This window comes from Hippichthys cyanospilos, chromosome 14, assembly GCF_059441005.1.
Source record: "Hippichthys cyanospilos isolate Australia breed blue-spotted pipefish chromosome 14, RoL_Hcya_1.0, whole genome shotgun sequence".
Lineage (NCBI taxonomy): Eukaryota > Metazoa > Chordata > Actinopteri > Syngnathiformes > Syngnathidae > Hippichthys > Hippichthys cyanospilos.
The window spans coordinates 3,150,991-3,174,356 of NC_142382.1; the positions used below are offsets into that span (position 1 = coordinate 3,150,991).

The following is a 23,366-nucleotide window of genomic DNA, read 5'->3' on the forward strand; positions in this document are numbered from 1 at the left end:
GAGAATTCTCGTCCATGGCACTGAAAGAGTTAAAAAGTATAATTCAAAAGTATTAGTATTGAAAAAAGTAGTGTGGAAAATGCCTAATTATAACTAACTACATTTATTTTTATGACTATAAATCCCCAACTAGCAAATGATACAAAAACTTTATTAATACGTGACACAAAGTTGCTTAGCCTTTAGCGTTATTCTGTCGCGCAGCTATGCTAGCATAAATGCTAAACTCCCCCGCTGTAAGAAGTGGACTTTTTTGAGATTTGTTTAGCATCATTAGCGCCATCAAAGGCTGCAACACAAGACGAGTTTAAATGTTTAATAGCCTGTGCACTGAGACGCTGTTAGTTACAGAACACAACACAATAAGAATCTACAAAGCGGAACCCAAAGTCTAGGCAACCGTACGTTGCGGGACATGATCGTAACTTTTCCGGATTTCAGACGTGATTCCTTGCACGTTCTTCATAACGTTATGCCAACGTTGTGATTTCAAAGGGCTTTGAGGTGGACAATAGCTCAGGTCACGTCATACCTATGCCGATGAATTATTCAGCGAGGGGCAGGTGGACACTATAAAAGCAAAGCAAGTGTCCCAAAGCAGAAGAAGAAGAAGAAGCAGAAGAAGAAGAAGAAGAGAAAGAAGTGGTCCGAGGATGGAAGAGGCGGTGGCCAAGAGGCGGCCTTCAGTTGCTGCTAAAGACAGAGGTTAGTATATAACATAAACACAATCACATTAGCATTAATGCTAGCTTAATGCTAATGTTGCATTATAACAACATTATACAATTCTCTTAGAAGTGGACAAGTTACCTAGGTGGACATGGTCTTTATCCTCTGTGTAGAACGACCTATATTAATGCCGTACTGATGAAATAAGAAAGGAGCTGAGATGTCAGATTGAACAATATTCTAATTTATTTGATTGTTATTGTGTTTTTTATATATATATATAATAAAGGTCTCTGCACTCACCGCCAACACACCAGCGCCATCTCAAGGCAAAAAAAAGAACTGCATTCATATTGTCAGCTGTAAATTTGATTAAAGGGCTTAGAAGCGTTTTATTCATTTATTTATTTTTACTATTCTTTTTCTGATTGCTGACATAGTTTGACCGCCGCTCAACAGAATGTTGCAAAAATCACAGAAAAATCATTGTAATAAATCCTACTAAAATGCGTCTAAAAAATTGTAATTATAATGGTTTTATACGGTCAAAAAAGTTATTTTTGTACACAAAATCTTGCACGTCCAGCTGCAATCACATAGAAATGACAGAACTGTTGCATTTTTAAATTTTACATGTTTTAATCATCTGCTGGAAATTTCAGCTCAATTTCAGCAATATGTTAGTGTTACTGCTTTTGATTCATTTTTAAGCTGTATTATCATTCTTTTCAAAGAGTTTAGGAGCATTTTTGGGGGCTTGGAACGGATTCAGCTATTTACATGTAAAAAGCGTCTCTACTTACGAAAAATTCACAAAATGTTTCACGCAATGAATTAATTTCATAAGTAGAGGTATCACTGTATATCCTTGAGTTGTCCGCCGGGGATTGGCGTATTAGCGCTACTAGCGTACTAGCGCTTTGTGAATTGCATATTTGTTTTTGTGTTTTTATATGTTTATCATCCCAATCAGGACCGGGACCAGGGTCCTATGCTCTACCCCCAACTGTTGGCTACGTCAACCACGATTTCACCAAGCCCAGCAGCCCCGCCTACTCCTTCCGCACCCGCATGAGCAGCACCAGTAAGTTACGAAACGATGTCGGCCATTTTGAAATTCTGCAATCTGATGGTTGTGTTTTTTCTTCCTTGATGTTCAAACCCCAGCTGCCTGAACCTTTTCTCCACCTACTTCTATTTAAAATTAAAAACAAACATTTGACGTAAAGTGACGTCAACGGTGCTCCTCGGTAGGGATCTAGATGACGTGATTTTACGTCAATGGCACTCAAACAGTTAAAATACATTTTGACCGGTCAGGCGCTTGTATGATATTCTGCTGTTGGCTCCGCTGCGCTAAAATTTCACCACCAAATCGTGCTGATGTTTTGCATATGTAAATTTGCAATTTTCAATATAATTTTAAAATTTAAATTGCCAGTGATCTCCGTGGACTCCAGTCCAGGACCAAGATATCACGTCGGCGCTAATGTGACGCGATTTGGCCGAATGGACACACCCTCTTACTCAATGTCGGGCCGAGGGAAACGCATCGTTAACAAAGGTAAACAAAAACTAAATTATGCGAAAATATTAAGCGCTTTAATTAGTTTCGCTTCATTTGTCATAGCCGACAAGTTTCAGACTCCGGGACCGGGGGCCTACAGCCCAGAAAAAGCTCCGCCTCTAAACACTCAGCGTCGACCGCCATCCTACACCATGGGAGCCCGCACACGCTATTGCACTGACGATGCAGTACCGGCGCCCAACAGGTGAGGGCGCTTTTTGAAAAATTGAAAAAAAGTTTTTTTATTTTTATTTTTTTTCACCCAGTTAACATTTTTTTAAGTAATGTACCCCCCTGTGAAATATGTTTTCAACCAAGTACAAAAAAAAACAAACAAACAAAAAACATGTGTCTGATTTATTAAACTTTAGAACCTTTCAAACCATTTGAATTGGTCCACAGAAAAAATAATCAACATAATGTTCTCAAAAAGACATGTTCTCAAAAAGAAATAATTATAAATAAATATTTGAAATAAATAAAATAAATATTTGACTTAGAAGAGACGTGTTCACAAAAATAAATCATTAACTTTGTTATGAAAAATATTTGTCCGCAAAAAACAATCAACGTAAAGTGTCAGCCCTGCTCTCACAAAGAAATAATTATAAATAAATATTTGGAAAAATATTAAACAAAAATTGGCCTCTTTCGAGATTGAAGTAGCGATCTGTTGACAAAAATAAGTCATTAACTTAATTATCAATAAATATTTAACCATAAAAAACAATGAACATCAAGTGTCAGACTTGTTTGCAAAAAAAGAAATACATATAAATAAATATCCATAGAAAAACATCCAACTTAAAGTTCCTTGTTTTGAGATCATCGTTCATAAAAATAAATCATTAACCTGACAGGTAACGAGAGGTGGCACGAGACAAGTTGGGTCAATTGAATAACCTTCTGAGCATAAAATTTGAAACATTTAATTAAGTCAATAAATATATTTTAAAAGATTTATGCATGTTTGTTTGTTTGACATAAAATCTGGAGTACCCTCTGGAGTTCCTTCAACTACCCCCAGGGGTACTGCTTTATATAATAAGTAATCACCTACTTTAACCATTGGTAACGAATTTCTTTAGTACCTCAAATATTTGATTAGTTAAGATTAATAAAAGCAATTGAATCTTAGTGGGATAATTGAGATGGCAAAAATTTGTACCATCACTGATTTTAATACCTTTTTTTTTATTGTATTGTTTTAAACAACGCAATGTTTTGTGTGTATTCTGGATATTGGATGTATTTACCAGCTTGATTGTTGTTTTTTTAAAAAGTTACACGCTCCCCAAGCTCATGGGCAACCAGGTGCCCTACAAGCCGTCCGGCCTCAGCTACAGCATGTCGGCCCGCCGAAAGACGGGGTCGGACCTGGCCCGGGGCCCCGGGCCCGGCAGGTACAACAGCACCCACCCGGACGTCTACCTCCAACGGCAGCCCTCCTTCTCCATGCAGAGCCGGACCAAAAGGCCCACCTACCCCTCGGCCACCCCGGGCCCGGGCGCCTACCGCCCGGAGCGCTCGGGCCTGCACCTCCGCACGGCGCCGTCGTTCACCATGGGGGTCCGCCACTCGGAGTATGTCATGCCGCTTGTGCTGGACTTTTTCCGATGACTTCTTTCGGGTCCAAAATTAGAACATGCCGATGGCGTCGTCGGAAGAGAAAACCTCTACAGGGCCAGTATATGTAAATATGGGTGCTGACATGGAAAGATTGACTTCCATTCTTCAGCTGCACTTGCGTGTAGGTAATAGCTGTGTTTTATATGTGGAAACACTACCATCTAGTGGTCACTGTTAGTACTACAGTGCTCAATTGGGTGAGGATTTAACCAAGGGTGTCAGCTCCTCCCCTACAAAAAAAAACATATTTGAACGGGATGTTATTATTTATTATTGTTATTAATATTGAAAAAAAAACTAGAATTCTCGTCCGTGGCACTGAATGAGTAAAGGTTTCGGGGAAACAAAAGAAAACTACATTTTTTGTTACCGAGCTCTTTTGAACAGTTCATACTGACCTTTGATTTCAAAACTAGCTAAGTGTGAGACCAACCCGAAAATTTATTTGACTATACAGTTATTTCAGATCTTTGACTTTGAATGAATGACTTTCTTATATTATTCTTAAATTAAAATATCATATAAACGTTCAAGATATTTTGTGTGTTTTGTACTCAGTTGTTTCATTTTGACTTAAAAACAGAAACGTTTTTGTTTGTGTACAGGTTTTATTTTTCATTTTTGAAAACATAAAAATAATACTTGTTTTTCCAATATGAATAAAGACATTTTTGTCGTTAAAAAAATACACATGGCTTTTTTTTCTATACCAAATCAATAGAAACTTTTTTATTAAACCCTCCATTTTTTTTAATGTTTTTTTTTTCTGTTTTCACTGCATATTAAAAAAAAAATCCTCAACTTTGGCTTTTTTGGATTTTTTTTGTACGTTTTGTAAGAATCAAAATTATTTTTCTTTTCTTCTCGGTGAATTTTTTTGTATTTTTTATTTATTTTTCTATGATCTATAACTGCATTCAACAGCATTAGCTTTGCATGTTTTTTTTTTTCCTCCATAAGACATGACAGTTCAAAATCTAGCGATGGGGGAAAAAAAAGCAGCTCCCTGCACAGTGCGAGGGGTCAGGAGTTCTCTGAGAAAGGTCATCTGCTCCAGAGCACCCTCTAGTGTCCATAAAGTGACAAAACGATGCTATCGTGTTGGATCAAAAAGAGCGTGCGTCACACATGCTCTCGGTTGTCTTTGTGAGGCCAGGACAGCTTCCAACCGGAGAGGGAGGCCCCGTGCGGGCCGCGGCCGGAGGCGGGGCTTCCGTCGGCGGACGTGCGCAGCGAGGTGAAGGCCTTGCTGATCCAGTTGTTCTTGGCGTCCTGGAGGTCGTTGGCCAGGATTCCCCGCTCGTGCTCCAGCTCCTGCGATGCCAAAACAAAAGGTTCTCAGTAAGGGGGGCTAACATTATTGCGATCATGTTAAACTGCTGGAAAAATCTCATGTTTTCTCTTAGATGTGGGCGTGGCCTCTTAAAAACACCTAGCTCCGCCCCTGGAGTATACCATTAAGTCTGGGATCAGGGTGTGTGGACAGATCCATTTTGAGTCGCACAAATTTTAAGGTACATATGCCATTTTTTTTAACAACTCATAAAAAAAAAAAAAAAAAAACGTAAATATGCAACTTAATTCACGTTTTATCGAATCGCCACACAATTGTTTTGTAAGGATGACCTTATAAAATGATATACAACTTTTTTTTGTGTAATGATAACGCGTTCTTTGCACAAGTCTGAATCATTCCTATAAACTTTACGTTTTTTTTCTAGCAAATTTTTTCATCGCAGGATTACAACTTTGTACTTTGTTTTTGCTTGTAACAAAAAAGTTCGTTGTAACATTCCAAATCATTTCCCAGAATATTACGAATTATTCCTCGAAACTTGTCGTAACTTTACGACATTTCTTCTAGCAAATTTTTTCATCGCAGGATTACAACTTTGTACTTTGTTTTTGCTTGTAACAAAAAAAGTTCGTTGTAACATTCCAAATCATTTCCCAGAACATTACGAATTATTCCTCGAAACTTGTCGTAACTTTACGACATTTCTTCTTGTAACATTACATTTTTTTATCGTAGGATTACAACGTTGTACTTTTTTCATACAAATTCGTCGTAACATTCGAATTGTTTCTCCGAATTTGTCGTAAGATTACGTTCTTTCTTGTAACATTACATTATTTCGTCGTAGGATTACACTTTTGTACTTTTTTCATACAAATTCGTCATAACATTCGAATTGTTTCTCCGAATTTGTCGCTACACTACGACATTTTTTTTTTTTCGTAAAATGACATTTTCTATTGTAGGGTTACAACTTTGTACTTTATCTTTTTTCTCGTAACGATACAAGTTCGTTGTAACATTCAGGGTTGCAACATTACAATTTGTCGTAATGAAATGACTTTTTTTTTTAACGTAGAATCGTTTAGACGTTTTCGCATCAGGTCGAAACGTCTAATATTTTTCGACATTTCATGCTGAAAATTTTGAGCCTGTCTGTATTTTCTTGTAACATTTTGGCTCTGTTTTTTTTCGTTTTTCGCTCTTAACATTACAATAATTTTTGTCGCGATTGTAACTGCGTTTTTTTTTTTTTTTTTTTTTTTTGCGTCGTACTGCACCTGGATTTTGCAGTTGGCCTCCACCACCTGTAGTTTGGTCTGAGCTAGCTCCTTCTCCAGTTGCCTGATCTGAGCCTTGAGGGAGGTCCTCTCTTGGTTCTCCCGCCTGACCTCCGCGTCGGTGGGACCCGAATTCCGCTGCTCCCATTCCGGCGCCGCCGCCTCATTGCGGTTATGAAAGGGCGCGTCCGATTCGCCATCGGGCGTTCGGCCTTCTTCGTGTTCCTCCGCGTGATGACGACAATGTGGACAGGCCTTCAGGGCACTCTGGAATGGAGCAAAGGTCAAAGGTCAGGGGATTGCTCAAATGAATTTATAATAGCGACGATATCGTCAAAACTTGACTCGATTTATCGTAATCGGATTTTTAATGTGACTTTCAAAATGTTGACCGTAATCAATCAAAATATTCCTGAAACTGTGGGACTTCCAACTCAATATATTGAAACTTTATTGTCATAATGTTACACAACGTTTTTTTGTTTTTTTTTTACTTCGAACTTTTTCTTTTGTTACGTTCCAACATTTCTGTTGTGATGAATGGTTGGATTATGTTTTAAAAAACATATTTTTGGGGAACAAATGCAAATTTACGTAATAACATTATGACATTTAACAAAATGTTATTCAAAATACTATTCTTATAACATTTGGATGTTTTTTTCATATTATTCCTTTTCCCTGTGGATTTTTTTTCCATGAAATATTGCAACTTTTTTCTACATTATAATTCATTCCGTCGTAATATTTCAGCTTTTTTTTTTCATGAACCTGAATATTAAAAAAAATTAAAAATAAGACAATTAAAAAAAAATAACATTGACTTTTTGTCTTGCAATATAGTATTATAATTTACATATTTTTCTAATAACTGTGGCAACTAATATATATATATATATATATAAATAAATAAAATACCATTAAGTAACATAATTTTCTTTTTCTTATAGCAATATTAAATACAAATATATAAAATCTAATGAAATAATTTAAATTATTATTCATGAGTTTTCATTTGTATATTAATTATAATAAAATATTTATATACACAATTATTATTTATTCTATTAATAATAGAATAATATACCTATTAAATGATTATTTTACATCTTTTTTTATCAATTGAATGAATACATATTAATTACATGTATTCAATATTAAAACCATATGAACAGACCAAAAGATTTCCTTGACTTTTCCAATGTTTTTTCCGTCAAGTTATTTCACCTTGAGCGAGCGAACTTCGTGCGAGTGCGCTTCCTGTTGCCTCTCCAGCCGGGTGGTCAGCTGAGAGCAGATCTAAACGGAAGAGCGTCAGAGTCATGTCACCGATGACATCATCAACACGCGCCTCCGCCATCGTACCTGTTTGTAGTCTGCGATGATGACCGCCGAGCGCTTGACTTCCTGTTCGGCCCTCTCCAGTTCCCGTCGCAACACTTCCTTCAACTATTATTGAAGCGTGAGATAGTCAGTCATGGATTACAATACACACCAATACACAGTTTATCCCAACTCGAAGAGGACTTACACTGGATTTGATCCGGTTATGAAAATAAAATAAAAAAGTTGAAAGTAAGTGCTTTTTTTTTACTTTTTTTTTTTTAAACACAAAAAGAAAAAAATGCTTTCAATGTGTCGAATCAATATTGAAAAAAATATGTTTTCATTATTTTTATTATACATACTATATGCTGTTGTATATACAGTACTGTGGTTCTTAATCAAATGGATGCGATCCAGTAGGGGGCGACAAAATTCACAATTTTAAAGTATGAACGCCAGAATGAAGTAGAATATTACGCCGCAAAAGTTTGTATTGCGTTTTTCTCACTATGGGGAGTTTCCGGAGATATAGAGTTGGAAAAATTATTTAAAATAAAACCACCTGACCTCGGGGTTTTGCCTTTTTTTTTTTGTCTGTATGCAACGAAAAAAAAAGCACAAAAAAAAAGATTACACCAAGCTTCTCTATTCGCTATTCTATTAGCCCATATCCAAATTTTATTTGCAATTTTACTGTTTTAGGCTGACTGTTACAAGATATTACACTTGATTATTTTTTTTTATTAATTATATATATATATATATATATATATATATTTTAGTTTAATTTTTAAAAAATGATCAGTTATTGTTAAAAAGGAAGTCAACCCAATTTTTTGCAGCTCCACCAGTCTAAACAGGGCATTCATATGAAATTTGTGTAATATGAATTATGCAGTACAATATATTTGTTTTTTATGCATCATTTTCATGCATTTCGCCCTGTGCAGTCGACTGAAAATGACATCACAGTCGCTCTGGCCGATTGTGACCTCTTTTTCAGTCGACAATGACAAAATGGCCGCCCCCTCACGTGGATCGAAACAATTTTGTTGCTTTACTCATTTTGTTATAAAATGTCCTTTAATATCATTCATAGTAAATGTCCAACAGAAATATTTGAAGTTAAATGTAACAATTTTTTTGTTTTTTTTTAAACATCCCCCCTAGATGAAAAGCGCACCCACCATGGCCGCCTCCTCCTCCTTCCCTTTCTTCTCCTCCTCGGTGGCTTGCAGCTGCCGTCGGGTCAGCTGGAGATCACCCGTGAGCTTTTCCACGCTGTCCTCCGCCTGGCAGCAAAATCAAATCTTACACATAACTCATTCAATCCCAAAGACGTATTTTACAGTTTATTTCAATTGCACCTATATATATATATATATATATATATATATATATATATATATATATATATATATATATATATATATATATATATATATATATATATATATATATATATATATATTTTTTTTTTTTAATTGATGTTGAACATGTTATATTATGCATATTTTTTGGGGAATTTTTTGGCTAAAGAAGTGTGTGAAAATACTTGGTCCAGGGCACTCCTGAGGGCCACTTTGCTGGTGATGAGCCTATGAGCCAGGCTGTCGTTTTCTTGCTCCAGACGGAGGCTGGCCTGCTGAAGACGGCGGTTCTCCATCTGCGGGCGACGCAAACGCGGCGAGCAGTTGGAGTCGGCGGCGGATACTAGCGCGGGAACGTTTAAGGGGAGGAGTACACGTCTTCTCGATACGCAGATATTTGGGGGTTTGTCTTAAATGTGTCCGTTTCTAAGGGGAGTTTGGTGCTTTCCCACCTGGCATTTGTTGAGGGGATCCTCCTCCTCCTCATCTATTAGTTGAAGGCGGCTCTCTCTCAGTTTGGCTTTCTTTGTTGGCACTTCCTGATGGAGAAACGGTGGAACATTTTTAGGGTGCGCAGCTTGTACCCTCTCTTGTCGGTCGGACGTGAGACAATGAGACGTGATTTCCCGACCTATTCCACTTTAATATTTCATCCTACGACCAAATTAGTTATCACACTTCCAAAAGGGGGAAAACTGCTACATTTGTGCACAATTTGTGCTCAAATCCATTTTACATCAAACAGAAAACATTGAAAGAAGACACTAGGGAGCTGAAATTTCACCCAGATGGTGACATCATGTCAAGCTTTGAAATGTGACCAAATTAGCCATCACACTTCCATTTGTGTTATCCCTTGACTGAAATACTGCAATAAAATATGATAAAATACTGCAAAAATGTATCCAAATTTTCCTGTTGCATTGGAATGCATCTTATTCTTATCATTTCTCTTATAATATAATTCTTATAATTCTCTAATTATAATTTTTATAATCTCATAATTTTTACATGCACCAAATGACAATGTTTTTGTTTTGCCTTTGTACTACTTTTGTCCAAAAATGTATATTGTGAAGCACACTTGTTTTTGTTTTGTTTTGTCTTGTTTTTGTTTTGTTCATTTTGAATTCAAATTTGACGACTTTTCATTTTAAAGCGGTTGATTTGTTTTTGCATCAGCCCCGTGTTGTGGCCCGTCTCCTTACCTGGAACTGAGGTTCCGGTTCGGCCACCAAGCAAGCCAAGATCTCCTCCTCGCTCATTTGCTCCACCAGCTGAGCGTCGCACGAGACGGTGACCGACACCTCCTGCATCATTTTGAGGCCCAAAGCCCACTTGACGCGAACAGAACCAGGATCGGATCTCGGTCCAATGCAAAGCGTCGGCGAAGTCAACGCGGGAGCGAACCAAACCGGTTCCACCGGGTTTTACATGATACCGGTGAAAACAAGGACGCCGCCAGCACTTTTGCTCGCTTTCCCCGGTGTTCTCCTGGCACAGAATCCGACCGAACCTGCAGGACGTCTCCGGCGGAAAAGAAGTGAGCATGATGAAGATGAGGAGGATGAGGAGGATCCTTCCTCGTGCCTTCGTCGAAAGTGACATTATTATGCTAATGGGCTCCGCATGGGCCCGGCGCGGCGAACGGGTCGAACCGGTAAAGTCAAAGCAAAATAGCGCAACTTTAATTGGTGACGCGCCCTTGTTTTGATTTGGACATCGTGTTGTTTTGTTAGCTTCGCATTTACTTCCTGCTTTTTCAAGTTGCAATAAAACATTTTCCAAACATGGAAGTGTTCCAACTGTATGTGTGTGTGTGTGTGTGTGTGTTTTTTAAATAAAAACCGTAATACTCGTACCTTGTAGTTAAATAATGATATAAAAAACCCTAACGCTAGTTTAAAACCCTACTTTGAAGTTTACCCTAGTTTGGAACCCTAATTTGAAACCCTAACGCTACTTTTGAAACCCTACTTTGAAAACTTAACCCTAGTTTGAAACCCTAATTTGAAACCCTAACGCTAGTTTAAAACCCTACTTTGAAAACTTAACCCTAGTTTGAAACCCTAATTTGAAACCCTAACGATACTTTAAAACCCTACTTTGAAAACTTAACCCTAGTTTGAAACCCTAATTTGAAACCCTAACGCTAGTTTAAAACCCTACTTCGAAAACCTAACCCAAGTTTGAAACCCTAATTTGAAACCCTAACCCTACTTTGAAACCCTAATTTGAAACCCTAACGCTAGTTTAAAACCCTACTTCGAAAACTTAACCCTAGTTTGAAACCCTAATTTGAAACCCTAACCCTACTTTGAAACCCTAATTTGAAACCCTAACGCTAGTTTAAAACCCTACTTTGAAAACTTAACCCTAGTTTGAAACCCTAATTTGAAACCCTAACACTAGTTTAAATTCCTACTTTTCTATTTCATACTTCCCTACTTTAAACCCTAATGCTAGTTTGAAACCCTAAAGCTATTTTAAAACCCTAGTTTGAAAATTTTAACTTAGTTCAACCCCTTGTTAAAAATCCTTCCATGTTTTGATACCCTAATTTGAAACCACAACTCTACTTAAAACTTCATTTCAAATCCCAACCTTAGTTTAAAACCCCACTTCAAAAGCCTAACCCTAGTTGTAAACCGAACTATTATAAAAGCTGATAGCCGTAGTTTAAAAGTCTACAGTTGAAAAACATCACAAAAGGAAGATGTCGTTTTTTTTCAAGATTTAAAAACATTTTTTATTTGATTAGTTTATTACCAGCAACAACCACGTCACAAATGTTACACAACACGTTGCACAACTTGTTAGCTTAACATTTGCAAAAATAAGAGACAAGAATGCAGAGACAATGACTAAAATAATAAACATAAAGTAGAAAAATCATAAAATAAATATACCAGGGGTACAATAACGTATAGAAATACTTTAAATTCTTTCAAATCTCTTCTTTTTCGAGCCTGAGGGAGAATTTTTTTTTTTAGTTTTTATTGTAATAATTACAATACAGACGAAATGTATGAACGACTCTGAACAATAAGCAAACAATAGTAGAACATATCAAAGAAGAGAGACAATAAATACAAATGAAAATAAAAAGGTATCGACCAAAATAATAAAGAAAAAAAATATTGAATTAATTGAAAGAATGTATTGCTTAGTCTCGTTATAAAAACATTAAAACAAGGTTTTCTTACAATGAATTTGGAGGAATAAATGTGTTTGAATAAAACAATACATTTAACAAATAAAAAAATAACTTTTCACTCTATTATTTTCAACAACGCCGAACAAAACATGCGGGGAGTAAACGTTGTTTATGACGTTTTCTCCTCGTGACGTCAGAACCTTGGAGACGTCAAACGTTCCTTCGAGCCGTCAAATGTTCGTTTGTGTCGTCAAACATCGTCACGGCGTCACGACCTTGGCAAAATGGCCATCGTTCAAGCAAAGCTTTATTTCGTAGACTCTACAGTGACTTTCATACTTTGAAATGTCATATTTTGACACGTTTTGCACCTAAAGAGCAACGCAAAATGCGTCATAAAACCAAAAAAATCCACGAACGTCTCGTCGCTGCGGTTCGAACCCCCGTGCGAACGATTTGAGCCCGTAGGTGCAAAAAGTCGCTCGTGAGGATCACATCGACTCTTCTGCGACAACCGCATTTGGAAAAATGCCAATTTCTTATCATCAACCTCCTGAACAAGGCGTGAGTTTTTTTGTTTTTTTTAAAATTAAGCCTTCCTAATAATATTCATCCTCCGTACAGCTTCCGGAAGCTAAACTGTAAATGTTAGCTGCGTTCAAAGTCACTACAATAAAATCGAGGACAAAATCGAAGATTTGTAATGTATTATTTTTCCCCATAAATTGGAAATTAATATATGTAATAAGGAAACGATGCAAATTTGCCATTCAACTGTATTGGGTTTCAAAGCTTAACTTGCAAATATGAGCAAAAAAAACTGCCTTTTAACGTTGTGACGTCACTTTCAGAAAGCGGCAAGCTGCGTAAACCATTTTCTATTGATTGCATTGTGTAATTTTCTTGTATTGAAAGAAATGAAAAAATCATGCGTGGATTCAAAGATTTTGAGTAATTTTTTAACATCTAATCTATTTTTATTTACATTTATTTAATATGATCTTTTTATTTCATTGTATATTAAACGTGGATCGTCTGGATTTGTAGTTTTTTTTTAATTTATTTCATCATTTGAATCAATTTATATTTTTAGTTCATATACAGTTATTGTATGCTTGATTAAAATGACGCAGTCCACGTTTTACAGAATAAAAATTGTGGATGTCCCGATTTTCACTTATTCCATATTCGATTTCTATTTGTGTCACTAGAGGGCGTCCTTGCAGCACACATTTTGGATGGAGGGTGACTTGAAACCGATGCGGATTTTGTTCCTGATCTTATTTTATTTCTTTTTAGTCGAAGGCGCACCCTCAGCAGAGGGAGCTGCCTCAAAATGGAGTCCAAACCTGCCACGTGGCAACCATGGTGGCTCTCCTGGTGGCCATCTTGGTCGCCATCTTGATCCTGGTGCCAATTTTCACCCAAATGGAATTAAGGGGCACCAACATGACATTGGAGGAGGGCACAATCCTCATGGTGGGAATCAGCGCGGTATACCAAAGACGTACTTTGACGCTGAACTAATCCCGAACAAAACGCTTTCAGTTTAAGGAGACGGAGTCCGTCGAGCTCAACCGTACCGAAATGCTGTCGCTGCAGTTGATCAACGAGATGCTCCGCCTGGAGAAAGTGGAGACTGTGAGCGCTGGCCCTTGGGAGGAACCTGAGAAGGTGAAGGACTTGAACGCCACGCTAACCGGTCTTGTTTGCTCCGCAGAAAGAAGGGCTCAACGTGTTAGTGGCCAAGAAGCTGATGACGCTTCCGTCCGATTGCATCACGTGCTCCAAAAAAGTTGTGACCAATATCGTCAATGTGAGTCCCAACGTCGTCATACGTTTGCCCAAAAACGGACAAATAACATTCGACGTAAGCCAAACGTATGTTGTTGTTGTGTATATGTTTACGTGGATTTTTATAACGTGTATATCTAATATATCCATTTATATACACAGTAATCTAGCGATATTATATAAAAATACTTGAAACGGGTAGGAACAGTTTTTGGTTTTATTTTGTATGTACAGTTAGTTTTATGTTTGAAATAGGTTCAAAAAATAACTCATTCACTGTAAGAATGTCTGTTTAATTGCCGAAAATAGCAAATTTTTAGAAAACTTACCATTGTTTTTCTTAACTGATAATAGATATCAAAATCTTTTTATATAGTCGGTGAAACGGAGATTTGATGTTTATAGCAGTGAACGAGTTAATACTTTTGGATAACCGGATTTTTTATTTTTTTGCCGTTTTCATATTTCCAGAAGCTCCCAAAAGGCATTGCCTTCATTGGCAGTTACGGGCCTATCAATATTTTTTTTTCAGCTCATTTCACGGGCCGGATTGAACCCAATTTCGGGCCAGAAACGGCCCGCGGGCCTGATGTTTGACACCGCCGAAAGTTCACAATTTTTCACTTTAGCCTAAAATTCATTTATATAGCTTCTCCAAAGATTTAAATTTCATGCGCGATCATTTTGAAAATGCAAAATTTCAGCTCCTTTTTTTGTTTTTGTGGCAGGACGAGCATGTCGGAGAGCTGGCTGGAGGTCTGGCCAGGGACAACCTGATCTCCATTAGGGCGCGATTCCATCCAAACGCAACAAAGTAACCCCCCCCCCCCAATCAAAACCGGCTGTTACCACGGCAACTCACGGACGCCTTTTTTGCATTGCAGGTTTCAAATCGAATTGATAGACGGCATGAGCAAGCCGCTCGTTATGACGCCGTGGCACAGCAGGACCGACATGTTGAGCTTCAACTCGGTGACGTACGGCTCCGCCAACAGGGCGGTGCCAAGCCGCAACCCCTTCCCCACTGCCTCCAACGGCTTCATAGAGGTAATTACAAAATGCAATATCAACAGCGGCCAGAGGGAGCGCCAAAAACTACATTTTTAAACAAGTGGCTAATATCAAATGCAGTTCATTTGTTTGCCTTGAGATGGCGGTAGTGTGCTGGCAGTGAGCAGGCATCCTATATAATTATGGCTATAATAATTCCGATTATTTTGGTCAAGGAACATTAAACACGATATTTTCATGCTATTCATCATGTCTATTGCCCTTTATATAAACAAGGCTTCAAGGTTTGACACTTACAAATAAGAAACGAATATAAACAAAGCCATCATATTAATATTGCAGAGGATCAGCTTAATATGTATGTGTATAATGTGTAAAATGATTTCACTGGGTTTCTTGTGCTGTTCAGATGCTGATCCGCTGCGACCAGGACGATTTCCACGTGACCGTCAACAGCGTCCACCAGCTGGACTACGGGTACCGAGCTACCTTAGCAAGCGTCACCGGGCTGTCCATTTCTGGCGACCTGGAGCCCATAGACATCTTTTGGATGTGATGTCTTGGCCACGTCGTTCGTTCCATATATCGTGTAGCCGTAAGATACTGTGTGACTTTTGTTAAGATAGGTTATTCGTTCAAAATTTGATATTAACAAAATGACAGTTGATATTTAACAATGTATCAGAGTAATGAACAATAAAGCTTCCAGAATTTTCAACATCCCGTAAACCGCATACAGTATCATTGGCCGTTTTAGTGAAGAGGACTGCAGTTTCCACTCGCACCACTGGGTGACACTAGAGCACGACTAAAGCATGCATGAAAGTGCTAAAAAAAAAACGCTAGAGAAGCACAATGGAACACATCCAGTGGAATGAAAATGCCACTTTTTGGTTGTACAAGGACAGTGGAACGCAAAGAAAACATGATGCTGATACGCTATAGAAAGCTATAGCTAGCTACATCTAAAAAGCTAGCGATCATTTGGCTAGCGACTAGCCATTGCTTTCTAGCTATGGTATCCAGCAAGCACATCGCTATCTAAAAAGCTAGCTAGCAAATTCGCCAAGTATCTAGCAAGCGCATCTATTCATCCGGCTATCCAGCTCTTCCTAGAAAGCTAGCTAGTGATCTAGGAAGCGCTCTAGCTAGCTACAATAGCAATACAATAGCAAGCGTAGCAAGCACATGTAACCCATCCATCCAACCCTAGCTAGCTAGCTTATCTAGAAAGCTAGGTCGCAAATTTGAAAGCCTAGCTGTCTAGCTAGCATAAATAAGAAGGGCAATTTAGATGCCGGAAAAAGAACATCTTAAGGGTAAGGGTACCCCGTTGCTATGGTTCTTTCGGCAGTGGGTCCAAAGCCGCACGTGGGCCAGTCGCAGAGTTCAAAGTTCACACCTGGGTGCTGTAGGGCCTCGGCGGGGAGGCCGGGCACGCGTAGCCCAAAGGCGGCGGCGGCGGCGGCGGCGGCGGGCTGTCGTAGTAAGTGTGGAAGCCCAGACGCTCGCCCCCGTTGAGCACCTGGGGGGCGGCGCGGCGGCTGTACGGCGAGCAGGCCGGGCACAGGGCGGCGCCGTCCAGCCGGTCCAAAGAGACGGGCGTCATGGCGGCCCCGTCGTTGGCCAGCGCGTCGCACGTGTTGCACGGGAAGTGGGAGAGCGGGGCGGACGGCGGCGGCGGCGGCGCTGCGGCCGAGCCCGCTTCGCACTCATTCTTCTTACAGCAGTAATACTGGGCAACACCCAACAAAAAAATCAGTGTACTGCAATACATATATTTTTAAAATTTGTTTACCTGTAATCGGCAGTAGCAGAGGACGGCCACGATGCACAGTAGTATGACCCCGGCCAGAATTCCGCCTGCTATCACGATCGTTCCTGCTGACATTCGACCGGATCTCCCATCAAACCCTATGGATCACATAAAAGGAAGTACGTATTTGCACTTTCAAAATAAAAAACGAAGCGCTACATTTGGGGTTAAACTACATTTGGGGTGGTGTCTTTAGGCGCATTTTGATGGTGAGGATGTGACATATTTGTGACTCCTAGTGAGCTTAATGTTCCAATTAATTTGCTCTCAATTTGAAAAAAATAAAACTTCCTGCCGTGGCATTAAATTAGACGTGCTGATTCCTGTAAAAAAACAAAGGGAGACACGATCTTGAGAAAAGTCTTGATTTTGAATTCGAACTGCTATTTGCTCACCAGCAGGGGGCATGATCCTCTAGTACATATGATCGGGCATGTTACTGTCGTGTTGATGCAGTATTCTAACAATCCGAGTGTTATGTTGAAAATATGTTGGAGCTGCTCAGTCAGTGTTGAAGGCATGATGTTGCTCGAACCATGCAATAAAAAAAATTCAAAATGTTTGTTTTCATCATTTCTAGGTGAGTGTGGGTAACTCCTCCATGACATCACTGCAATAAATTATAAACAGGCATTTCCACGCTAATGTGGTTAAAAGCAATAGTGAGCCTCCTCTTTTTCTTCTTGTGTAGCAAGATAAGAGCGCACACGTTGATGCAGTAATTATGAAGCTGTTGCTATGTATTCGGCCAACACTAAAGGACTCGAGAGAGGAGCTCCTCTCATGCGACAAAATCAGGCCATGAGAGGTTATACGAGGTCTGCATCATTAGCCAACATCTGAACTTTATTCGGGGTAGTATAAAGATTTATAATGTTGCGTAAACATTGTTACTTTCCCTCTTGAAATAAATGATGATACCCGATTTATGTGATTTTAGCTAGTTGCTTGTTTCGCTTCCGGTGATGAACCTCTTCCAGATGATGTCACAGCGTTGGAATTGTTGAGGTGATGAGGTTTCACGCTTCTCTTCCACTCCACTATTTTTAGCTTGCCTCTTCCATGTAGGTGTCGTTTTTTGTTTGTTTTTTTAAACGGATTAGCTTTTTTTGGCAAGAAACACACATGCACACAGAAAATGCCTGTTTTTTTTAAAGATATTTCATATGGACAATAGAAAGCAGGCCTGCTTTTGTTTTGCATTGCATATACTTGTGCAGCGGTGATATAGTGCCTTGTCTCCATCGTCTGGTTGCTAGGCAACCAGCTGAGCAGCAGAAAAGCACTTGTAAGAGCTCCGTTAAGGGTACCCCGCAGACCAAAAAAAAAAGAATATATATATATATATAAGTAAGGTTGGTTAACACCATTGTCGAGTTTTGGAACTGGGGACAGTTGGTTAACGAGTCATTTCATAATCATATCAATTTTAACACTTAAAAAAACTATTCTCGTGCAAAAAGTGCTGTAAAATAGTGTAAAAACCAGACAAAAATGACGAGAACAACCTGAAATCATCAAACAGCTGATGAGCTACTGAACATTTAGTTTTAACTGAGTAAAGCTTGCTAGCTAGCTTGCTAGCTAGCTAGCTACTAAATGATATTAAGCTAACAAAGTAGCCGCTCGGTTTGAACCGAAAAATTGGAAAACACTTCAGTTTTTAAAACATTAACAAATCAGGTAAAATTCAGACTAGGTCGATTAAAACAATAAATAATCATGAAACAGCTGGTGAGCTACTGAACTTTAAGTTTAAAATAAGTAAAGCTTGTGAGCTAGCTTGCTAGCAGGTTAACTACTTGGCATTAAGCTAACAAAGTTCCTTGAAGTTGTAAAACAAACACATAGTGTAAAAAACAAAAAAAATTATTAAAACAGATTAAAATCATAAAACAGCTGGTGAGCTGCTTTTAACGAAATAAAGCTCGTGAGCTAGCTTGCTAACTCGCTAGCTAAATAAATGTTAGGATAACAAAGTAGCCACTTGGTTTGAACAAAAATTAGCACTTTAGCTCTAACAGAGAATCTTTAGCTCATAATTTCAACTTCACCAGTTAACATACAATGATAAATACACCATTAGCGCGAATAAACAAGTCGGTTAACAAAACAAATCAGTTAAAAAAAACAACAACTTTCCATGCATCCAACAAACTAGTGCTATTTTAAAAACTAAGTTGCCATTTAGCTAACGTTCTAATTGCTAGCTATTCCGTTTTAACTCGAATTGAAAGCCTTAAAAACTAGCCGCCCACGTTTATTTTTGCGTTTTGTTTTTGCATGGGCTTGCATCGAAGTTCAGCTGTTAAAACGCACCCGATAAACTTCAACGATTCAGTGTTTTGAAGCAAATTCAACCCTTATGCGCTTTGCGGGTCCCGTATGAAAAATTAACGACGCCTCACATCTCGCCGCTTCTGAATAAAAGACGATAAACTGAGAAAATATAGCATTTATATGGTATATATTCTTCTGCGGGGGGCGAGAGAATCCCTGCATTCTTAAATCATGATCGTAAGATGACATGTGGGAAATCATGGCTGCCTGCTTTGCAATTTTAAAGCCCCACGGGCCTCAATAATTCACGCGGCGCTCCCGTCGACAATATTTTTCCATCAGGGGGCCGATTTAGACAGAAGAAGAAGAAGACGATGGAAATGGTGAAATTGTGCGGCTTTAAAAAGTAATCAATTCTCACAAAAATCGGTATTATTAAAATAACTGACCGTGATATGCAATGGGAAAAGTGCATGCAAAAAATAACTATTTAAAAAATAAAATAAAAATGAATATACTGTATCTAAATTCAGGACTCTTCATAAAGGGGAAGTCAAGTGCAAAAATTTTCGTCGCTTACCGTCAACTGTCAATGACATCGCAGTTGCACAGCTAACGACCAATCACGGCTAAGCTTGCGAGAAAGTCAAATGACCTAATTGAGAAAACAAGCGAGCCGTGATTGGTCAAAACCTGTGATGTCATTTTCAGTCGACGGCAAGTGGCAAAAAGGCTTCAAACTGACAGATAAAAATGGATACATTTGCGGCTTGTAATGTAATTAAGTATCGATTCAATACTTAAGTATCTGGAATCTAATGTCTGTGAAAAAAAAAAATAAAATGATGTCCCAGGCATTGAGTTAGTAAAAGAAAAAAATATTCCACAAACACAATATTATTTCCAATTTTGTCTTAAGACTAGTGGGGGATGCATAGAACATATTATTAACATACTATTATTAAATAAACAAATCATATTCCATAAACGCAATATTAATCAAAATGTTGTCCTAAGACCAGTGTGGACTCATAGTGCATAAATACTATTATTAAAGAAAAAAAATCATATTCAGCAAAGGCAATATTAATCAAAATTCTATCTTAAAACACGTATATTAAAACACTGTTATTAAAAACAAAAAAAAATCATATTCCTCAATTGCAATATCAATCAAAATTTTGTCTTAAAAGTAGCAGGGACACATAGAACATATCAGTATCATACTCTTATTTTTAAAAAAAATGGAGATTGACTTCCTCTGTAATGCCTGGTACGTTCTGCATTTGAGTAAAAAAAACTATATACTATAAACTATAACTATAAACTGACTATATGACAAAATCAACTCTTCTTTTGGAGTTAGATTTAGTTATATTTGCAGCAGAATGTATATTTTGATGTAGTCGTCAAAATAATTATTCCCGAGATAAAGAAAATATCTGGAGCAGGCAAAAACAAAAAAACAAAAAACACACAAAAAAACGTGCACCTTAACAACGAAGTTACGTCACAAATTGGCCTCATTGTTCCGCAGCTCAATTGAATGCGCAAACACTTTTTCTTACCTTTTCATGCCAAATCTCTGCAACCTGTTTCTTCTCGCAAACTCGCTCCAGTCGAACCGGAACCGCACGACATCATCATCATCTCCGCTGCTTTGTCCTCCTCCGTGAGCGGCGGGAGACGAGGCGGCGGCAAGCCGGCTGAGAGTCGCTCCTCCTCGGCATGGCTGCGTCCTCGCGCCCCGCTCCCCGGTGGCGGTGGCGGTGACACCGGTGGGCGCTCGATCGTAAATTCCAGGCGGTCCCGGCGGGGCGGTGTTAAGAGGATGCGGCTGAAACACCAGCGATAGATGTTCAACGCGTTTCTTTCAAGCATTCGGCAGATTTGGAAAGATCGTTTGAATCGTTCAAAATATGAGTGATTATGCTGCATTTAATCCAGGTACAAATCCGCGATAAAAATGTAAATATTCCTCCTTGTTTTAAAATTTTTTTCACATACAGGGGTTCTCGGTTATGACGGTCTCGATTTACGACGTTTCGAGGTTACGAACGCGCAACTAAACAATTGCAAACTATTTTCTCGTACGAAGAGGATGAATAAACTTGGTGGTGGTTGTGGCCGATTGAATGAGTTAAAGGGACAGTGTGTAAGTATTAAACGTTTTTCATTATAAAGGAATACATTAAATTATTGTGAATTTCAAAAACTTGCAAATGAATGTGTTCTTAATGACCAACAGTATGTTTTGCGTAAAATCATAGGTCTAGTTATCATTAAATGATATTACATGATGGGTGGCACTTCCCCGGAGGCGGCCATGTTTGTTATAGCTAAGGACGATGGTAAATGCGGCACCTGCAGCACCTCCTGCTGTCCGTAACGGAAAACTGTCTAAATTTTACTCACTAAATGATGCGCCGGGACCGCTACGGGGAAAGGCTGCCACCTGGTGGTTGAACGCTTACATAAAATACAGTTTGGTACACAAACTATTTACCTACCAACACTACGAATGTATACGGTAGACTACCGGTTTTTAACTTTTGAAAACCCCTACCGTTTAAAAAAAACTACCGCTTTTGAAAAAAAAGACTCGAGACTAGCAATTTGAAGTTACCTCATCTTGAAACGAGATGTATGCTGTATTAAACTCCTGTAACGACCGAGTTTCGGTAAGAGTTGACGTTCTATTTCCGGTTTGCAACAAATACAGCTGATTCGCAGTAAAGTAACGTTGGCGTGATTTCACAATAAGTGACATGCTAGAAAAGTTAAAAATTGATTACTAGTTTTTTTCACAGAATGGTTATTGTTTTGAGTAGTTAAGCACTAAAGTTCCGGTTCGTGACGATATACATCCGGTCCGTAATGTGTTTCCGTTTCCTGTTTGGTATTTTGTGCTTATAAGTGTTTTGCATCCCTTCATTACTTTTTTGCTACCTCATGTTCGTATATAATTTTGTGTTGTATTACTGATAGACTTTACATCATGTTTTGTACATTGTTGCTATTAAATAAAGTTTACAAAAAAATTGTGCTTAGAAGTAGAGTACCAGGTAAAATCTATTGCGTTTGAATGCGAAAAGGTTGGCATGTATGAAACAGGCAACTATTTTCCCCACAGAAACGTCAAATTCAGGTTCAACGTGCAAACGCCATTCCTTTATTAATCCTCACTCATCACTGAAAATATTCCTTCGCACGCTTCCACGGCAACAAAAAAAAAAAAAAAGCGCCGCTAGGGGAAAAGAGACAGCTCTCCAATGAAGGCGTCGATATCCATGATGGCGGCGGCGTCCGCCATCTTGGCCGAGGGCGCCAGGAAGGTGAGCCTGGACGCTTCGCCGTAAGCCGAGCCGCCGGCGCCCTCGCCCCGGGCGGGGAGTCCTCCCCCCTCGTCGTCGCCCTCCTCGGCGCCGAAGCCCACCACCTGTTTCGAGGGACCCATTGCAATATTTCCCCGCGAGCGTCTGGATAATCATTGATTTTTCTTTCTTCTCAGTACAGTGGATGCAATGCAGGGGAGCTAATAAAAAAATGAGCGTAATTCCCCAAATATAAGACGCACAAAATACTTTTCAGTTCATTTTAATGTGGAAAGATGATGTGAGATGAATATTTTGTGTTAGGAGCGGGTAAGAATCCAATTAAGCGCGTATCTCAAAGCATCATTGTAATTCTATTATTTCCATCGAATTTTTTTTTTTAGAAATTGAAAGGTAAGGTCATTGATAGATAAGTAACGAGAAAAAAAAATGTTGAGATTTCATATTAGAGCTTGCGAATGCGTCTTACGTGAATGCTGAGTTTGCGGCTGTTGGGTCCTCGATGGCCGCCGTACCAGGACAGCAGCTCGCCGCGGCTCATCTGCTTCAAGGCCTTCACCTGAATACGCAGGGGAAAAGAACCCAGTGTCATTTATAGAGATAATTTTAAAAATTAAAAATTAAAATGTATAATTAAAACAATTTTTTTTGGTTAATGGGTTAATGCTTGTTTAATCTATGAAGGTTTGAATTTTCGGAGCACATTAAAATGAGAGAAATCTGAAAAAAAAGCACACACATATACATATATATATATGTAAATACTACATTTATTTATTTACTTTGACTTAAACAAGCAAGTTATTACAATTGAACTCAATGTCAAGGCCTTCAA

The 23,366-nt window shown here is 38.6% G+C and overlaps 5 protein-coding genes and 1 long non-coding RNA gene across 7 annotated transcripts in view; 3 read left to right on the forward strand and 3 right to left on the reverse strand.

The window, feature by feature from the left end:
* The first annotated feature begins 653 nt into the window (after positions 1-653).
* On the forward strand, positions 654-3,856 carry odf3l2a (outer dense fiber of sperm tails 3-like 2a). Its single transcript, XM_088433613.1, has 5 exons — positions 654-705; positions 1,643-1,753; positions 2,111-2,233; positions 2,300-2,441; positions 3,520-3,856. The coding sequence occupies exons 1-5, from the start codon at positions 654-656 to the stop codon at positions 3,854-3,856; spliced, it is 765 nt and encodes a 254-aa protein (XP_088289739.1).
* Positions 3,857-4,555: 699 nt separating this feature from the next.
* LOC148412537 (rab GTPase-activating protein 1-like) lies at positions 4,556-11,199 on the reverse strand. Its single transcript, XM_088432401.1, has 8 exons — positions 10,347-11,199; positions 9,591-9,677; positions 9,324-9,434; positions 8,956-9,060; positions 7,808-7,891; positions 7,670-7,741; positions 6,443-6,709; positions 4,556-5,179 (listed from the first exon to the last, which is right to left on the reverse strand). Exons 1-8 carry the CDS (start codon positions 10,455-10,457, stop codon positions 4,988-4,990), a joined length of 1,029 nt encoding a protein of 342 aa, XP_088288527.1. The 5' UTR covers positions 10,458-11,199; the 3' UTR covers positions 4,556-4,987.
* LOC148412538 (uncharacterized) lies at positions 5,014-10,929 on the forward strand. Its single transcript, XR_015867712.1, has 6 exons — positions 5,014-5,199; positions 5,272-5,379; positions 6,456-6,732; positions 7,661-8,017; positions 8,939-9,034; positions 9,333-10,929. It is a non-coding gene; the product is annotated as an uncharacterized LOC148412538 (long non-coding RNA).
* A 1,362-nt stretch (positions 11,200-12,561) lies between the features above and the next one.
* Positions 12,562-15,829, forward strand: LOC148412539 (uncharacterized). 2 transcript variants are annotated; one of them, XM_088433855.1, is made up of 7 exons: positions 12,565-12,859; positions 13,595-13,774; positions 13,844-13,936; positions 14,016-14,111; positions 14,818-14,903; positions 14,974-15,136; positions 15,510-15,829. In XM_088433855.1, the coding sequence occupies exons 1-7, from the start codon at positions 12,824-12,826 to the stop codon at positions 15,654-15,656; spliced, it is 801 nt and encodes a 266-aa protein (XP_088289981.1). In that variant the 5' UTR covers positions 12,565-12,823; the 3' UTR covers positions 15,657-15,829. The 2 variants fall into 2 exon arrangements, with proteins under 2 accessions (XP_088289982.1, XP_088289981.1); XM_088433856.1 differs by lacking the exon at positions 14,016-14,111 and having other exon boundaries at positions 12,562-12,859; positions 13,844-13,969.
* LOC148412540 (protein FAM163A-like) lies at positions 14,165-20,983 on the reverse strand. The gene is made up of 3 exons (XM_088433857.1): positions 20,765-20,983; positions 16,899-17,014; positions 14,165-16,835 (listed from the first exon to the last, which is right to left on the reverse strand). The coding sequence occupies exons 2-3, from the start codon at positions 16,989-16,991 to the stop codon at positions 16,497-16,499; spliced, it is 432 nt and encodes a 143-aa protein (XP_088289983.1). The 5' UTR covers positions 16,992-17,014; positions 20,765-20,983; the 3' UTR covers positions 14,165-16,496.
* Positions 20,984-22,339: 1,356 nt separating this feature from the next.
* LOC148412541 (nardilysin-like) overlaps positions 22,340-23,366 on the reverse strand; it is a 29,397-nt gene continuing 28,370 nt past the window's right edge. Inside the window, exons 30-31 of the mRNA XM_088433537.1 lie at positions 23,001-23,090; positions 22,340-22,635 (exon numbers count right to left, since the gene is read on the reverse strand). Coding sequence (XP_088289663.1) covers positions 22,444-22,635; positions 23,001-23,090 — 282 coding nt within the window. The 3' untranslated portion in view covers positions 22,340-22,443. The remainder of the gene's footprint in view (positions 22,636-23,000; positions 23,091-23,366) is intronic.

Excerpts from the sequence above, each read along its gene's own strand:
- LOC148412540 (XM_088433857.1), bottom strand. The coding sequence starts at position 16,991 with ATGTCAGCAGGAACGATCGTGATAGCAGGCGGAATTCTGGCCGGGGTC. Across the intron at positions 16,836-16,898 it reads TCTGCTACTGCCGATTACAG|TATTACTGCTGTAAGAAGAA; the intron begins GTAAACAAATTT and ends GGTGTTGCCCAG.
- odf3l2a (XM_088433613.1), top strand. The coding sequence starts at position 654 with ATGGAAGAGGCGGTGGCCAAGAGGCGGCCTTCAGTTGCTGCTAAAGAC. Across the intron at positions 706-1,642 it reads AGTTGCTGCTAAAGACAGAG|GACCGGGACCAGGGTCCTAT; the intron begins GTTAGTATATAA and ends CATCCCAATCAG. Across the intron at positions 1,754-2,110 it reads CACCCGCATGAGCAGCACCA|TGATCTCCGTGGACTCCAGT; the intron begins GTAAGTTACGAA and ends TTAAATTGCCAG.
- LOC148412539 (XM_088433855.1), top strand. The coding sequence starts at position 12,824 with ATGCCAATTTCTTATCATCAACCTCCTGAACAAGGC. Across the intron at positions 13,937-14,015 it reads GCCTGGAGAAAGTGGAGACT|AAAGAAGGGCTCAACGTGTT; the intron begins GTGAGCGCTGGC and ends TTTGCTCCGCAG. Across the intron at positions 14,904-14,973 it reads TTCCATCCAAACGCAACAAA|GTTTCAAATCGAATTGATAG; the intron begins GTAACCCCCCCC and ends TTTGCATTGCAG.
- LOC148412537 (XM_088432401.1), bottom strand. The coding sequence starts at position 10,457 with ATGATGCAGGAGGTGTCGGTCACCGTCTCGTGCGACGCTCAGCTGGTG. Across the intron at positions 7,892-8,955 it reads AGGAGGAGGAGGCGGCCATG|TTGAAGGAAGTGTTGCGACG; the intron begins GTGGGTGCGCTT and ends CTTCAATAATAG. Across the intron at positions 7,742-7,807 it reads TCATCGCAGACTACAAACAG|ATCTGCTCTCAGCTGACCAC; the intron begins GTACGATGGCGG and ends TCTTCCGTTTAG.